The sequence below is a fragment of the Balaenoptera acutorostrata genome, chromosome 11 (assembly GCF_949987535.1).
Source record: "Balaenoptera acutorostrata chromosome 11, mBalAcu1.1, whole genome shotgun sequence".
In the NCBI taxonomy this organism is placed as follows: Eukaryota; Metazoa; Chordata; class Mammalia; order Artiodactyla; family Balaenopteridae; genus Balaenoptera; species Balaenoptera acutorostrata.
Genome location: NC_080074.1, coordinates 47,006,465 through 47,024,183, shown reverse-complemented (window position 1 = coordinate 47,024,183; position 17,719 = coordinate 47,006,465). Strand labels below are relative to the sequence as shown.

At 37.0% G+C, this 17,719-nt stretch overlaps 2 protein-coding genes across 3 annotated transcripts in view; one reads left to right on the top strand and one right to left on the bottom strand.

Moving 5' to 3' along the window:
- Nucleotides 1-3,487, bottom strand: part of ZFC3H1 (zinc finger C3H1-type containing) — a 47,867-nt gene extending 44,380 nt beyond the window's left edge. For both annotated transcript variants that reach the window (XM_007195011.3, XM_007195012.3), the window contains exon 1: nt 2,663-3,487. In XM_007195011.3, coding sequence (XP_007195073.2) covers nt 2,663-3,260 — 598 coding nt within the window. In that variant the 5' untranslated portion in view covers nt 3,261-3,487. The remainder of the gene's footprint in view (nt 1-2,662) is intronic.
- Nucleotides 3,488-3,537: 50 nt separating this feature from the next.
- Nucleotides 3,538-16,773, top strand: THAP2 (THAP domain containing 2). The gene is made up of 3 exons (XM_007195013.3): nt 3,538-4,222; nt 9,944-10,139; nt 12,925-16,773. Exons 1-3 carry the CDS (start codon nt 4,152-4,154, stop codon nt 13,312-13,314), a joined length of 657 nt encoding a protein of 218 aa, XP_007195075.2. The 5' UTR covers nt 3,538-4,151; the 3' UTR covers nt 13,315-16,773.
- The last annotated feature ends 946 nt before the right edge of the window (nt 16,774-17,719 follow it).

Genomic DNA, 17,719 nt, shown 5'->3' with positions numbered 1-17,719 from the left:
CAAAACTGTTCTAGTAAATCTGGTTTTCTGATCTCTTCAGAGCTCAGTTTCTTGAAACAATACTAGTTTCTCATTACCTGTCTTACTCCTCCACCAAATGGAATCTGGCTTCTGCTGGCTGAGTTTATCCACCCTGACTTCTCTGCAGCATTAAACACTGTAAACTACTTCTCTCTTGGCTTCCATAACTCTACTCTCCCCTTGTTTCCTTTTTTTTTTTTTTTTTTTGCCTATAACTCTTCATGACTCCTTTCTCTTCCAACTCCTGCAAAAATGGTGCTCGCCAGTGAGCTCTACTTAGTCTCTTTCAATTTTGAGCGTTCTAATGCACTCCCATAGTTTTGGCTGGTGATAGCCATTTAGGGTTCTATCTCCCACAAGCCATCCTCCATCCTATTGGTAGACTAATCTTTCTAGAACACAAATCTGATCAGATCTCATCCCTTGTTTTAATCTAAGAATAGAGTCCAAAATCCTTATAGTGGCATATAATGCTTTCATGATTCCTTTCCAATCTCAACTCTTCCATGTTTATCACAATTTATGCATAGCTTTGTGTCTAGGTTCTTCTGTTCTTCAAATTGACCCCAATTCAAATGCCACCCACTATGTGAAGTCGGGTAATTACTTGCTCCCCCACCCCACCATTACATACTCTCTGTACATAAACTATGTAACTATCTGCATTTACATCTCACTTTTCCAATGTAGCTACAGTAACTTAAAAAAAAATATGACTAGAGTCCTTGGAAACATTCATAAAGGGAAAAGATTCAATATACTAACAAAAAAATAAAATAACTAAAGGACAGAAAAATGAGAAGCAACTGAGTTATGACTAATTAACCTCCTTCAAGGCTAAATGAAATCTCCTACTTCTGTCTATACAGAACAGCTAGGATGAAACCAGCACTTAAAAGATTTAATTTGAAATTGGTCAAGATGCAATTTCTAACTGAAACCTGGTTTAAAAAAAGAACTGCCAACCTTTACAACTGCAGGTGAAAATGGAATGACTTTCTACTGATGAGACACTGGTCTCATTATGTTAGCTCTGATCAGATTTGAAAGTTTAAAACAGCAGCCATCCAAAGGAGACATATGCTAAGATTGATTGACAAAGTGTCTCTAAGGAAAATTAAAAACGAATGAGAGAAAAAAAAAAAATGAAATAGAAGAAAAAAAAAAGAAAAAAAATGAATGAGAATGAAAATAACTACTGCAATAGAATCTATTTGGTTTATTAGATTCTGATAGAATCTAATATCTAAATAGAATATGAATCTAAATAGAATAGAATCTAAATAGAATCTAAATAGAATAATGGTTTATTCTATTTCTTCAAAGCTGCATCTAGCATACCTTAATTATTACAGAAAAAAAAAACGTTTTAAAAAACAAAAACCCACCTGCACTCATGCTACTTCACTTCTAGATTATGGAAGTGAGTCACAGAATAACCCTTATTCTTTCTTAATGCAATATTTGTAAAATGTCATTATTACAATCATACAGTGGAAATATGAATTAAACTTAGTACAATCATGGTATTAAAGGAATTTGAATCAACAAAATTTTGTATTACAAATTTTGTTTGCTCACATTACACAAAAGTGGCTGGGAGCTATGTTTTCCTTCACAAATTCTTATAAAGAATACCACCTCTAGGATGGATTAGTGATACTTCACAAGGAAAACAATGAGCAGAAGATCAAAACAATCATCCTTAAGTGCAGCATCTGTGAAAAGAAAAACAGCAAGAAAGTTCATTTCTGATAAGTTACTACAGAAATCAGACTGGATATTTTCCCATACTTGTTTCACAACATCATGTGCCTGTTCATTAACACGAACATATAAGATTAACAATTAATAAAGGTATGTGGTAGAGGTACTGAATGAATGGACAGAAAGAAGGCAAAGGCAGGAGGTAGGCAAGTCCACGTACCACTTCCTTCTCTAATATAAAATAAACTAAGAAAAAACTTTAAGCTCCCATAGTACTTTTTACATACCTCAATTTGAACTTTTTACACTGAACTATAATTATTTACATTTGCCTCTCCAACACAAATTAGAAGTTACATCTTCGTATTCTTAAAAAATTTACATTATTTGTACTTGAATAGCCTTTCTGTTTTTAGGCTCAGAATTGACAACTAACAAATCCTTGGTTAAAAAATTATCTTGGGCAGAGGTTTTCTAACTTTATTGAAAGAGCATCCCTCTTTTCAAAAATTAAATACCTACGTGATTTTTTTCTGAAACAATCCTGGAGTGCTCCTAACCCAACTTTTGATTGTAGAAGTTTTTTCAGAGCACTAGCACCAGAAGCTCCTACTTCTTACCTAAACCTACATTTCTGGTCCCCTTCCTATCCTGACATCTGATTTTACACTGCCTGAGATTCCACTAGTTTGGCCCCCATCCATAACACGCTCATGTTAAAAAGCAATACACCCAATAAAGCAATTTTAAGAAATAACGCTGCAGTTTGACACATGGGTGGGGATTACCAAAGAACCGCCTACGTTAAGTATATTGACACAGTGAAAATGAGCGGTTCTGACGGTTCCGAAAAGTTACTCATCTCACAGACCTGATAAGACGCTAAAGGGAACTTCAGTGACACACCCAGGGCAGACCGCCACGTTAAGGATACAACTCTTACGAGGTGGAGAGAGCTCTCGCCAGCTCTGACTGCCGCCGAATCCGGATCCCGCTCCTCCTCCCAGAGGAGGTCTGCCCCCCGGCTTGCCTCCTCGCTCACCCCCTCCTCGCCCCCGACTCCAGCGACTCCCACCCCGGTAAGGCCTGCCTCGAAAACGGAAACGGTCCAAGGCGATGTGGCTACGTTCCCAAAAGGACGGCCGGGGGCTGCTTTCGGACAGTGAGCTCGAAGGCATCCGCACGGAGGGCGGATGAGACCGGAACGGCTCTTTGGGTCGGTAGCTGCTGTGTCCCCTGAGGTGGCCCCGCTCCGACACGTGCCGCGAGCGTGAAAAATTCCTCAGCTGCTGCTGAGAAGAGGACGATGACGAGGAGGAGCCACCGCCTCCGCCGGATCCACCTCCCCGGGCCGGGTGAGGAGGCCTTCGCCGCGGGTACGGTAACAGCCCGCCGCCACTGCTGCTGCTGCTGCTCCGGCTCCGTACCTGGCTGTTGTTATCGTCGTCGCTGATCTCCCCATCTTCGAGCTCCCCTTCTTCCTTGGGCGAGAGGCCACTGGAGGCCGGGGCCGGAGTATCTGCGGTCGCCATCCCGGGAGCAGCGCCTTCCACACAACCTTAGCGCTCTGTCCGGGGATCCGCCCGTCAACTGCCTGCCTGCTCAGTTTCCTTCTTTCTCAACGGACCCGGTCGGTGCGGCCTTACCCTACTTGCTCACCTAGCAGACTCTGCTCCCCAACTTCCCCGCACCCCAGCTCTTTCTCGCCGGACCGTCGCAACCCACTTCCGTGGCCTAGCGCCCCCTTGCTCCTTCGCGATCGGGACTCTTCCGCCTCGCGAGAAAAGAGCCCTGGAAGTGGCTCTGCTTGTGACGTCACTTCCTACGGCACACAGGAAACAAGGCTACCAGTTCACGCGATAATAATTAGGACAACGCGATTCTCACTGGGAGTTGTAGTCTTTTTTTTTTTGCCTCTCGCTTAGGGTTTGTCCTTCCAGTCTGAGGCCCATCCCCACTCCAGACGCTGCTTTGGGGTTTCTGGTGCGTGGCGGGGTAGGCGGGCCCGTTCTTAATCTCGGCCGCGAGAGTTTCAGAGTAATGGGGGGATGGGAGAGACACACGTCTTTTTTTTAATTGCTCGGAGGACAGCTGCTGAAGAGAAGCAGTCGTCCCACTCCCTTTTGGGAGGCAGGGAGAGGACGGGGTGCGTCCGCCATGTTGGTGAAGGCAAACGAAGGGGATTGGAGCTCCAGGACTGTCGGCTCCTGTGGCTCAAGTCCGCCATATTAATAAAGAGAAAGGGAAGGCTGACACCCCCCTCCCCGCACAGAAACGTACACCATTTCTTCCCACCTAGCTCCCGCAGCTTAGCTGGGTGGGCCCTTCCGCAGCCTCGCTTGCCCACTCTCTTCCCGAAGGAAGCGTAGCAGCCCGCGCCTCAGATTAGGCTTAAGACAGCGCCGAATGAGGGCGAAAGGGAAATGCCGACCAATTGCGCCGCGGCGGGTTGTGCTACTACCTACAACAAGCACATTAACATCAGCTTCCACAGGTAACCTGGGCAGGGAGTGGGGGTGACGGAAACGGGAGTTCCCAGACTGGGTATCGCTTGTGTGGAAAGAACATGATTCTACTAATTCTAATAACTTCGCTAGCTAGCTAGCTAGTAGCAGGGACGCATCATTTTTGCCCTTTGTGTGTGTTTTTCAAATCTGTCCAATTTTTCGCTCCCTTCGGGGAAGGTTTACTCACTTTGTAAAAGAGAGCCAAGTTTCTACTCTTTTACTCCCTGTGTATTAGACCAGGTTTTGATATTAGTGACGCCATAACAGGAAGCGAGATCTGCCTTTTCAAGTCAGCAATCACCTAAAAAGCCTGCTGTGTTCGTTCCCGTATAATGAGTCAATTCTCACTAGCTGGGTTGACATGGGAAGCATTTAAATTTCAAATAGTCACGCACAGTAACTCTGCGGAGGAATTGAGTCATCATCATTAGTAGCCGTGGAATTAAGCGATGTTAATGAAAGTGGAAAAGATAAGCTTTCTATTCTTACTAGAACAGAATAGTATAAGAAGAACCCAGGTTATGTTTTGCCTTCGTTTGTTGGAAGAGCAATCAAAATTCTTTATTTCTGTCAAATCAGAACTCTGGAAAGCGCTTTGAACCCTACATGAAACATAATAAGTACTTGGTAAATGTTTACCTTCTCTGCAAGTGCCTGCCATATGCCTGAAGAAAAGAAGCATTCAAAAAGTTAAGTACAAACAGTTCTGATTTTATATACCTCACAACTTAATAAGATCTTAGAATGTAGAAAATGATATTCTTGACCTTTATCCCTACTTCATTATGACAAAATGTACCCACTTATTAAAAGTTACCACTTAAAAAAAAAATCCTTGTGGTGTTTCTGTTTTTCATCTACTTCATGCAAATGTAGTGCTTTATTCATTCATCCATCAAATGTGTACCAAGCTCTTATTTGCCCGACATGGTGCTAGGGATCCAGAAAAGTCTTAACCTTGCTGGAGTTGGAATGAGAAAGACCAACATAAAATAATTGTGGTCAAGTGCCAAAGAAGAGACCTTCAGGATCTCTAACTTAGCCTTGGAAAGTCAAAGAACACTTCTCAAAGGATGTGAAATTTCAGATGAGACCAGAAGATGACATAGATTTGGTCCTGTACGATACTTTAAGGATTTTCTGTTTTATCCAATGAGTACTTGAGAAGCCATGGAGGGCTTAAAAAGAATGGCGTGAATTGATTTGTATATTAAAAATCCCTCAGGCTGCAGTGCAGAGAATTACAGTGTTACTTAAAGTGCTGGTCAAGCATCAGCAAGAGATGAATTTGACAGGAGCTTATTACAGAATGTTATTGCACCTACTATTTCACAGGGATATCCTGCTACAGCGTCAACTGAACTAAATGTACTTCTGTTGCTGGCACAATCAGCACTAGATTAGAAGAGGTGAGCGTTGATAGAGAAAAAAGTTAGGAACCTGTAGTAAAGCAACGGAGAATCCACCCAGTGGCCTAGACTACAGTGATACTGACAGTAGAGATGGAAAGAAGTGGACAGACTTGAGAAATGTTTGAGGAGAAACTACCATATATGGTCATTTGATTTGGAAGATAGGGGGAGGGAGGATTCAAGGTACCAATAATGAATGTTTAGGAGATGCACGGTGGTACACTAACATACATACCTCCTTTCCGTGTTTGACTGCTTGCTTGCTATGAAATTAACATTTTCATGTGTAACCCCAGAAGTTTAGGTCTTAAAATAACATTATAATAAAATTAATCCCTATTTCATAATTAACACTATTCACTCCTTTCCTAGGACATTGGTAGACTTCTTTTCCCCCATGTACAGCTTATACTGCCTAAACTTACTGTCACCATTTTTCTTATCTCTTAGCCCATTCCAGTCTGTGTCGCCAATAATAATCTTTTGAAACTGTTCTTGCTAACATAAGTTGTCACTCCGTCCTTTTTTCATGGCATGTGATCATTTCCTCCTTGAAATACTCTCTACTTTGAATTATTTGACACTAATTTTGTGATTTTCATCTTACTTTTTGGCCTAACTTCAGTCTCCTCTGCCACTCCACCCCCTAACCAAGGTCTTCCCACTCTTATCAAAAGGATTGCAGCCGTTCCTGTGGTCTTGGTTAACATTTACCTGTTAATGCCTCCCAAATCAATACCTCTGGTCCAACTTTCTCTAATGAGTTTTAGACCTATCGGTAAAGTGTCTCAGTTATTTCCCTGGTCTCTTCAGTTCCTCACATTCAGCGTACTAAAACTGTACTACTGAACTTGCCCTTCCCCCAAACCGACACCACTTCCCATTTTCCCTTTCTCAGTAAGTGGAAACACCATCCACCCAGAAACTGGGAGGTCATCCTCCCTTGACTTCTCACCATTCCCTCTCAGTTGGATTATTACAACAACCTTTTAACTGGTTCACTGCTTCCATTCATGCACTCCTAACTGCTCTTCTATAATCAATAGGGTGTTGCTAAATTTTTAACAACAGGATTTCCAGGAGAGGGGGAAAGCCCTGATTTGTAGTGTTTGTCCAATTTCCATGATATAAATACTCCCACCATAACTGGTTATAAGCTACCAATATGACATCACTGATCATGGAGTTGGGAAGAAATGTGCAATACTACCCTATTCTATAGCATTTATTCCATACAGGTGTAACAGACATAAGTAACCTGAAGAGTATAGACAACAGTAAAAAAATTAGGAAGTGATGGGTTTTTAGTACTTATTACCTTTGTTTTTAATTTATTTAAATGCAAACTTACATAATTTAATTTTTAATAATGGCTGTGTTTAACAACCAGTTAAAACATTTTCTGTTCACAGCTCTAAATTAGGCCTCTTAACGGCTTACCAATGCCATTTTGGATAAAGTTCAAAATTACTCTTTGACTTGGAAAGTCCTCCATCTTCGTTTCTTGTCATAACACTCTTCCTGTCCCCAAGATATTCTTTAACACTCTTCACTACTACCATTCTGATTTCCCTAGCTAATTCGTACTGTCTTAAGGCCTCTTGACGAGATTAGCTCTTCCTGTTCTATGGTTCCATGCAATCCTGTACTTACCCTTTTATAAACTCATGACACTTGTAATTACTTTTATAATAATAATAAACAGCATTTATTTAGTATTTACCACGTACTATGCATTGGGCTAAGCATTTACTCACAATGTCTCATTTAATCCCTAGAACCACACTAGGTACCGTTATTACTCCACTTTATGGATGATAAAGGTTAAACAACATTCTTAAAGTCACCCAGCTATTATGTGAAGGAGCTGGGATTGATACCTGGTTTGATTACAGAGACTATTCTCAGCCACTCTTCTACTACATCAAGCTATTTGATTCTCTACCTTCGCCATTACAGTATACCCACATAGAAGGTAGATATCATAAAGGTAGATCAATTTTGTTTACCACTATGTCTTCAGTGCCTAGGACAGTGCTTGGAATGTAAGAGGCATTCAGCTATTAAAGACCCAAGCAAAATAGCATTGTTAAAATACTGAGTGACTTTCCAAAACATCTAATGTTTCTGAAAGCCTGGTTCTGTTATTGTGTAAACAAGAATATATCCATCTATTAACACCACGTTAATTTTTTTAAATTAATATTTGCATGATTTATTATTACTTAAATTCAGCTTATGGGCTGCTGCTTCCACCCTTTGAATTTGCTAAGAAAAATCCAAACAGCACGTGCAAAAACATGATTAAGGTTAATACTGTATAAAACATTACCTAAAATCAAATATAAAATTATTGATTATTCTTATTTTATTTCAACACATATCATCTAAAGATTATTTAGTAATGCCAAACTAACTCCATTACTTTGTATATTAATTGATTCACTCAAAAATTTCATTGAATGCTTACTAACAGGAAAAAGTAGTGAAAAAACAGCTCCTAACCAGGAGAAACCTGTGATCTAGTGGTGGAAATAGAAAAGTAAACAATTAGAATACAGTTATATTAGTGCTCTATGATATAGGAACATCTAACCAAGTCTTCTGATCATAAAAAAACTTGTTAGGAACTTGGGATTCCTAAACTGAGTCTTAAAGAAGTAGAATTTGATCACGTTAAGGTCCAGTTGGAGATGTTGGTTTTATAATTTAGAACATTTTTTTAGTTTAAAAAAGAGCTAAAAGGGGAGGGGGTGAAAGATAATGTTTGAAAGAAAGTCTTCGCATATCTGAAGACTCTTATACAAATGCTAATACAATAGTACTGATAGTACTTATTTGTTCTTGAGGTCCCAGGAAGAAGAAGTTTGCTCATAAACTAAAGCTTAATTTTTAGTTTAGTCCTCAGGAAACATTTTCAGATCACTAAATATTGGAACAGAGAGCTTTGAGATGAGAATACATTATTATTAAGAGGTGAGGGCCAGGCCGAGTAGATAAAGTCTCCATTAGACTTGTATTTCTAGTGAAATGCAAAAAAACGTACATATATGAAAACACGTGAACTGCAGAGTGACACACAAATGTTATCCTCAGGTGAGGGTGTGTTTGGGGCAGTGGAGGCGGGGACATGAGATGGCAGGGTGTCTAAGTAAGTCTGGGCCTTCACCTCTGTGGCCCTCCCTGCTGGTAATTTGAGCAAGCCTAGTATATCTGACACAGCCAAAGCTGTTACCTAATGAAGCTTCAGTTGGGGGCTTTTGAGCCACATGATCTTCTAACATAAATTTAATGGTTCTTTTTAGGTACTAGTGAGTTCATAATTAATACTTAAAGGATAAGGTAGTCAAACTAAAGAAGAGTTCAGTTCAAACTTATTACATGTGAATGTTGATTCCTCTATTTGCAAGTCAGTCAACACAGTTACCATTCGAACTTTTAGTCCCTTATAATTTTCTCTTCCTTAACAGGTGTACACTGGGTGCATATCAGTATATTTTATATCTGAAATAAATATAAAAGGAAAAAATTCCTGCTGGGCTTGTCATCAGCATTTTACTTTTTGTAGTAATTAATTATGCCTTCTACTGTACTACATAGCTTAAGAGGTCATTTTTAAAAAATATATGCAGTTTAACTTCATGGAAGTAATATAGTGAATTATAAATTCATATATTCTGTATTTTAAGCAAATTTTTGTTGAGTCCCAGCTGTTTGCAAGGCACTACGTAAGTGTTAAAGATAGATAAAAAGATAAAATGATCCATGTCCTCAAGAAACTTGTCATCTTTGATTTCACTGGAAATTTATTAAAATGGAAAATTACAAAGCAATGTAGTAAGTATCATAATGAACACAGAGGAAGGAATACCAGAATCTGTCTTGATAAAATTTAATCTGTAGATGATCTGCTTTGTCTTGACCACGTACATGAGCAGCAGATCAAAGCACTGTGAAATTATTCCTGCTTATAATGGATCTACATAAATTTGATGTAGATCAGTTTAGTCTTGTTTATTTTACTGCCCTTGTTAAGGACTAGTTTGGGAAGAAAGGTCTCTTTTTAAAACCCTGAAAAATTAAACCACTTAAGTTAGTTTTTTATTAACTTTTTTACAACTTATAAAAATGAGCATGAATTGGTTTCTGTTCCAGTATCTGGATACTGGAAATTTTTAAATTTTTATGTAAATGGAAGACATTTTAAATTGTTACCTTTCAAAATTTCTTTTAAGCATTTAGGTACAACCAGAAGTGTGATAGTTGGAATTTGAGTTGCCTTTTTTTTTTTTAAAGGTTTCCTTTGGATCCTAAAAGAAGAAAAGAATGGGTTCGCCTGGTTAGGCGCAAAAATTTTGTGCCAGGAAAACATACTTTTCTTTGTTCAAAGCACTTTGAAGCCTCCTGCTTTGACCTAACAGGACAAACTAGACGACTTAAAATGGATGCTGTTCCAACCATTTTTGATTTTTGTACCCACATAAAGTCCATGGTAAGTAATACTACTTTTACGCCATTTTAACCATTTTTAGAATCCATCCCTTTTTGTTTGTAACATGGAACAATTAAGAATATATTGAAATTCATATATAATGCTGTGCCTCAAGAAAACTGCAAAACTGCAGTAAAGATACAGGCTAGAATTAGTGCTCAGCACTCCTGACTCCAATATTCTTTCTCCAACCTAAACTGTTTTATTATATTGGAATTTTACATCATTGTTAACTATTATCAATAATTGACCCACTGGTAAAACTGAGAAATCGTAATGAAACCTCCAGCATCACTCTGCTGTGATTTTAAGATTAGATGCAAATAATGTGTGTTAAGTGCTTTCAGGGCAGCACACCCAAAGAATACCAGAGTTACACCAAAGAATATAAGTTCAGAGGGAGGCATAACAGAAAACCTCATAGAGCTCAGGCATTTCGGCTGGGCTTGAGCTTGGAGTTTGGAACGTAGCAGAGGGTTCTTGACTTTGCACAGCGCAGCTGCAATAGCATGATGAGAACAAAAGATAATGAGTTGAGGAGTGAATGGAAAATAAGTGTTAGCAAGTGATATTTAAAAGGAAGGAGAAATTTAAGGTATAGTATGAATGTATTAAAACAATGTTTTATCTAGTTAGGGAAGATCTGATCAGAGGGGAAAAAGCTAGATGAGAAAGACAGGGTCACTGAAAGGTTCAGAAGGGGTGGAATGAACAAAAATAAAGTGTTTAGCTTTGAAAAGGAGGATAGACATCTTTTCCTCTCAGAGAGGAAAAATCACTGCTTTTCTTGAGTTATTTTTGACAGTTAAATTTGTAAATCTACATGAGTTACTATCTGAATGGAAGAGAAGGGAGAGGAGATTGTGGTAAACCAGTTATCACAGATACTAGAAAAGCTCCAGGAGGGCAAGCATTTCATTTCTGAATCCTCAGAACCTCAAATAATGCCTGGTATATAGTACACACTCATATATTTATTGAATTTGAAGTATACCTTGTTTTGACATTTTGATCATTTGTTCATTCAACAGATGTTTACTAAACTTTACATTATGTCAAAATCCAAGTTAGATGCTGGGAATATACAGATCAAAAAAGAGTCCCTGCCAATTCCCCTAGACAGAAGGAATGCCAGTTGTAGGTTTCATGAAGACAGGAACCATATTTATCTTACTTGTTCACTGTTGTATCCCCAGGAATTCATAAATGAATTCCTGTGTTTCAATAAATGTTTGTTGAATGAATGAAAGACACAAAGCTATGAAATTAATCAAATAATCTGGGAACTATAAGTGGTTTAATATTATTGGAGTAAAAATTAAGATGGTGAATGGCAGCACTTCCCTGGTGGTGCAGTGGTTAAGAATCCGCCTGCCTGCCAATGCAGGGGACACGGGTTCGAGCCTTGGTCTGGGAAGATCCCACATGCTGTGGAGCAACTAAACCCGTGCGCCACAACTACTGAGCCTGCGCTCTAGAGCCCGCACGCCACAATTACTGAAGCCCGCACGCCTAGAGCCTGTGCTCCGCAACAAGAGAAGCCACCGCAATGAGAAGCCCGCGCACCGCAACAAAGAGTAACCCCCGCTCGCCGCAACTAGAGAAAGCCCATACACAGCAATGAAGACCCAACGCAGCCAAAAATTAATTTATTAATTAATTAATTTTTAAAAAGATGGTGAATGGCAGAATGGGGTGAGATCCTAAATGGTACAGTATGCCATGTAAAGATAATTTTTTTTCTTTCGATAATAGGGAGGTAAAGAAGAATTTAGCCAGTATTAAATCATCAAATCTGTTAGAAAATTATTCTGTGGCAGAAAATAGACTAGTGAGGATCAAAATGAGCCAGAGATCAATAAAGAAGTTTTTAATATATTCAAGCCAGACATGAATGATATGGGCCTGATATGGGTAGTAGCATTAAGAATGATGGAAAGGAGGGACTTCCCTGGTGGTTCAGTGGTTAAGATGCTGCGATTCCACTGCAGGGGGCGTGGATTTGATCCCTGGTCGGGGAAGATCCCACATGCCGCACAATGTTGCAAAATAAATAAATAAAAATAAAAACCTTTAAAAAAAAAAAAAAGAAATGAAGAGAGTGAAAAAAAAGAATGATGGAGAGGAGAGGATTTGTGATACAGATATTTAGGAGATAGAATTAATAGGACTTGATGACTAATTGAATGAAAGAGATAAAGGGGAAAAAGGGTCCTCAGGTTTCTGATCTGGAAAGAAAGTTTCTAGCCAGATTTTAAAACCTTGAATGTATCAATAAGATATAACTGTGCATAATTAATAGGTAAATCTGTTCAGGAGCTTGATACTTTGGAATATGTTTGTATTAAGTAGGACCACAGGTCTGAAATGTTAATCAAATTGAGAGGATAGTATTTACCTAAAAGATCAAATCAGTATCACAAATTAACCAAATATCTAAATGCATTCTATATGGGCCTTAGAATATGGCAAAGAATTTTTTTAAGTCTCTACAGAATCATATTCAATAATTTGGAAGAGACCTAGGAAGTCCGTTCTCTATTTCCAGACCAATGCTTTTATCTCTCTGGAGAGAAAAGACAAAAAGAAATAGGTGGCTGTAGTTAATTCAACCAGTTGAGAAACTTGAATCCATGACTACATGAGATGGACTGCTGATGTTTCCTATCAGATTTTTAAAATCAGTTTTTAAAAGAGCAGTTTAAAGACTGTTATCCAAAACAAAATTTACTTATTTGTGATATTCCATAATTTATGTTCAACCTTCTAATTTTATTCTGCTCAGAAACTCAAGTCAAGGAATCTTCTGAAGAAAAACAGCAGTTGTACTCCAAACGGACCATCTAATTTAAAATCAAACATTAGTAGTCAGCAAGTACTACTTGAACACAGTTATGCCTTTAGGAATCCTATGGAAGCAAAAAAGAGGATAATTAAACTGGAAAAGGAAATAGCAAGTTTAAGAAGGAAAATGAAAACTTGCCTACAGAAAGAACGCAGAGCAACTCGAAGATGGATCAAAGCCACGTGCTTGGTGAAGAATCTAGAAGCAAATAATATATTACTTAAGGGCACATCAGAACACATTTTACCAACTGCCTTAAACAGTCTTCCTTTGGAAGATTTCAAGATTCTTGAACAAGATCAACAAGGTAAAACGTTACCAATTCTCTAAATCCAAAACAGACTAAAAGAACCTTCAATTAGGATTTGATGCTTGAACTTCATTCTGTTCAAAGGTAAAGATATTTAAGGAAATTATTCCAAAATTGGGTATTTAATAAAGTTTTACCTGAAGTAACAACATTACTGCATAATTTATTTATGAAGATTTGATTACAAAAAAAAAATGGAGAACTTCTTATGAAATTTATTTGAATGAGAATGGAAGTGCCTTATGTGAGAATTATGTACTTAAAATTTTTTCTAGGAAATTGTATGTTTATAAAGTGTTTTGTGTTTTTGTCTTTTTAAACTTCTTTTAAAGAACAGTCTATCACAAGTAATGTTTTTAATTTATATTATAAAAAATATTTTTCCTGTACCAAAGTTGGGATATTACATTCTAAGTAATTTGCCTAGTAGGAGTTAACCAACATGAAATAAAACTTTAAAACTGCTGGATTTTGTATTAATTAAATTATTATTATTGGCACTGTGATTGGGAAAAATTTTAGGAAAAAACTTGAAGTACAGGGCAAGTTCTTTTATTTAAACTTTTCATATCTTTTTATCAGTAAAACTGAGCTAATCATGGCCTCCCTCATAACAAAATAAGCTTTGCAATAGCTTGTAAAATATTTTGAAAATAGTATTTTCAAATGTGAAGTACCCTTGCATCATCCAAGTAATTCAGACTACTAAAAACAGGTAGCTGATTATATTCACCTTCTAAGAAAATATGTTATGAAATAACAGAGATTGAGATCTAGCTTTTACTTTAATCAAAAAGATAAATGTATACCACATTTATTCTCATAATAAAAATATTACATTTTCGATTTCAAAACTGATACATTAATAGGCAAACATGCTACACAGTTCCATGTTAGGAATACTCCCTCTGTCCCCATGTGTGTTGATACCAAAATTCTTACGCTTTCTTTTTTTTCCATAAACCCACAATAGAATTGAATTATAGAAAAGTACTTACCATATTATATCTTTACAACTTATAACCTAAAATGAAGTCAATTTATCTTACACATCAGCTTGCTTTTTATCTCCTCTTTTAGTGAGAGTCAAATAGAGCAACCATACTGCATAAGGGAAATGGAATGTAGATCTCTATAAAAATACATCTGTCTCTGATAAAGCTATGCAAGTGCTAATTATTTTACAAAATAGAATATCAGAACTATTCTTATAGCTTCCACTTGAACAATTAAAGGGTTTGGCTTATTTTGCCAGATAAATGTTTAATAAGAACGCTTTCCTTCAAACAGCTTTGGTCAAATCATGTAAAAATTTATTAATGTACAATCAGGTTACCCAGGCCTGATTTGAGCTTCTGACACCGCCATATGAAAGTAGCATATACATAATCACATATTACTGTAAATCCTTCCCATAAGGTAATGGCTACTTGGTGATAAAAAATTTTTTTTACAACATTTGCTGAGATCCTAGCAAAAAGTCTTTTTACATTATTACCACCCTTTCTTTTAATAAGGAATGCCTTCCAAGCAACTAGATGCACAAAGGCAAAGGTAGGAAACGTCTCTTTTAGTTATCATCAGGCACTTAAAATAAATATTTATGAAAATTCTTTTGTGTATAATGTAAACCTTGTTAGTCATGTTATCTTTTTTTTTTTAAGTCATGTTATTTTTATATTGGATGTAGCTCCTTGGAATTGTCATTACATGTTTTCAACTAACTTTATATGGTTTGAAACATAAACATCAGCGAGCACTTACTGACCATTTCTATTTTATACCTCAAAATAAGTAGGGCAAATAATCATTTAAACATAAACTATGTTTCCCAAGTATAAACTCTCATGTGGTTCACCGCCCCTCCCCAGTACAAAACAAAACACTAATGCAGGCTGATTCCCATCTACAATAATACCCTGATATCTTAATATAACATTTTTTAAATCACAAAAATAAAGCATCATAAAATACAACAAGCTTTTGGCAAAGTTACTTAGACTTCATTTATTAATATTTGAGAGCACTGAATAAACTACCACTCAGTAATTCTAAAGTAAAAATTTTTGCTGGTTTTTTTTCCATATCATTTTCATGTTACTGTTCCGATAACATGCTCCAAACTCTCCCTGCATCAAATTATTTTAACATACATCTGTCTACCTTAAAACTACTTTCATTCATAGAGAAAAACGTAAAAGGAATCTTTTAAAATTCTGTTTTCAGTCTGTTGATAAACTTATCACTTAGCTCGTAGACCATAAAACTAATCAGAATTATAACAGTTCTTTGTCCTGTGCTTTGACACAACACATATCCTCTGTTCTATGCCTGTCATTCATTCTATGTCTACCAGGCACTAACCCCTACAAAGAACCAGCCAAAGGCTAGAATTTGATATAAAGATGAATATGACATGATTTCCTGCCCTTAAGTTGCTCAAAGTCTCTTGCGAGAAACAAATATTATTCATATTCATATTCATTATACAATATGATAAATGCTATGAAAGAAGTATGTGTGAAGCGCTTTGGTAAATGTTGTTGAATTGGAATTTAATGAGAACGTGTAGACTTTAGACCTTTTTACAATAAACCAGTTTTCTTTTGAAACAAACAGATTTTCTTCTTACAATGACTTACCAAAGGAGATTTTGTAGAAGGACATGGGTTTTGACCTGAATTACATACAGTGTTTATTTAATGAATTGTAAGACTTCTTTTTCCTGTTAAAATGAACACTGAACAAATTTGTTGTTAATGATATCTTGTTAAAAGGAAAAAAAACATAAGTAAGTAAAATATTATATCAAAGCCAAGACTGGAGTTTGACATTTGATATTTTTACTAAACAACAAACCCTACTATCATGAATTTTTTAAAATAATTTTAACTCAGAGTCTTAAAGTGAACAAAGCACTATGGCACCAATTAGTTCTCTTACTTGTTCTTCACATATATTCTGTGTGGTAGGTGGTATTATCTCAATTTATAGATGACGAAATCCTTGTTAGTGGAATTTATTTATTCATTCAGACATTTATAATGTGTCATCTGGCACAAGGGATAGAAATGCAGTAATCTAGGAAATCTAAGGTTACATTATAACCTTCTGTTAAATATATAAATCATTAAAATAGGACAGGTTATGTGTCTCAAAAAACTAAAATAAAAAATATTGTGTGTATGTATACAGTAAAGACAGTCTGTGAAGTCATTGTTGATCTCTTCTAGGTAGACTTTATAATGTTGGGTTTTTCTAATCTCATTTCTCAATGTTAGAATACAGGTAAATTTTAATTTTGGTATAATATAGAAAGTGGTTCCTCTTTATGTCAGAATATGGGATTCTTTTAGTATTTAGACAGTTGGAAACTTCATAAAATTAATGATTTTATAATGTATATTAAACAATTGTATATTGTTTTCACAAAAAAATGTATTCTGAGTATGTTGATATTAAAAACTTTTCCAAGGAAATTCGTGTCATGCCTGTTATTTCTAAAATACGCACATAAACATTTCTGTGGAAATCCATCCCCTAAATTGACCCCCTAAAATACTTCTGTAGAAGTCCGCCTCCTTAAACTGAAGCAAACTGTAAGCAAAATAAAGATATGTAAAGCCTAGAAGAGGAATTATCGTTTTCATTTTATGGCTCAAATTATATCTAAACATACATCATAGTTTATTTGCACTGTTTTTTTTTTTTTTAATTTTAATTATTTATTTATTTATTTATGTCTGTGTTGGGTCTTCGTTTCTGTGCGAGGGCATTCTCTAGTTGCGGCAAGCGGGGGCCACTCTTCATCGCGGTGCGCGGGCCTCTCACTGTCGCGGCCTCTCTTGTTGCGGAGCACAGGCTCCAGATGCGCAGGCTCAGTAATTGTGGCTCACGGGCCTAGTTGCTCCGCGGCATGTGGGATCTTCCCAGACCAGGGCTCGAACCCGTGTCCCCTGCATTGGCAGGCAGATTCTCAACCACTGAGCCACCAGGGAAGCCCTGCACTGTTTTAAATACTGGTTATACAATCTACACCAGATATATGAAGGGCTATAAAAATGTTCTGTCTACCCTGACAATAATTTGAGGCTCACACAAAGATTTATTTGTAGATATGCTTACCAAAGCATTATTTTAATAGCAAGGAAATAAGATATGATTTTTTCTTATTAATTTTTTCTAAGTATTAAAATATTATTTAGTACTTTAATTTAAAAAACACTTTTAACATTCACTAAGAGACACTGAGCAAACTAGAATGAACCAGATGGAAATGGTTCCTGTCCTCAAGTCTACCAGGAAAAAAAAAATTCCATGTTTATTCCTGCCCTCACTGCTCCCTACCGTCTTCCTAATGCCTTTTCAGAATAAGTTGAATCTAAAACAACATACCAGTCTTCAAATTGCTGCCTAGGCTTTTAA

What these genes read in the sequence shown, in the direction of transcription:
- THAP2 (XM_007195013.3), top strand. Translation starts at nt 4,152, where the DNA reads ATGCCGACCAATTGCGCCGCGGCGGGTTGTGCTACTACCTACAACAAG. An exon ending in ATTAACATCAGCTTCCACAG is followed by an intron (nt 4,223 to 9,943) that starts GTAACCTGGGCA and finishes TTTTTTTTAAAG; the next exon opens with GTTTCCTTTGGATCCTAAAA. An exon ending in GTACCCACATAAAGTCCATG is followed by an intron (nt 10,140 to 12,924) that starts GTAAGTAATACT and finishes TATTCTGCTCAG; the next exon opens with AAACTCAAGTCAAGGAATCT.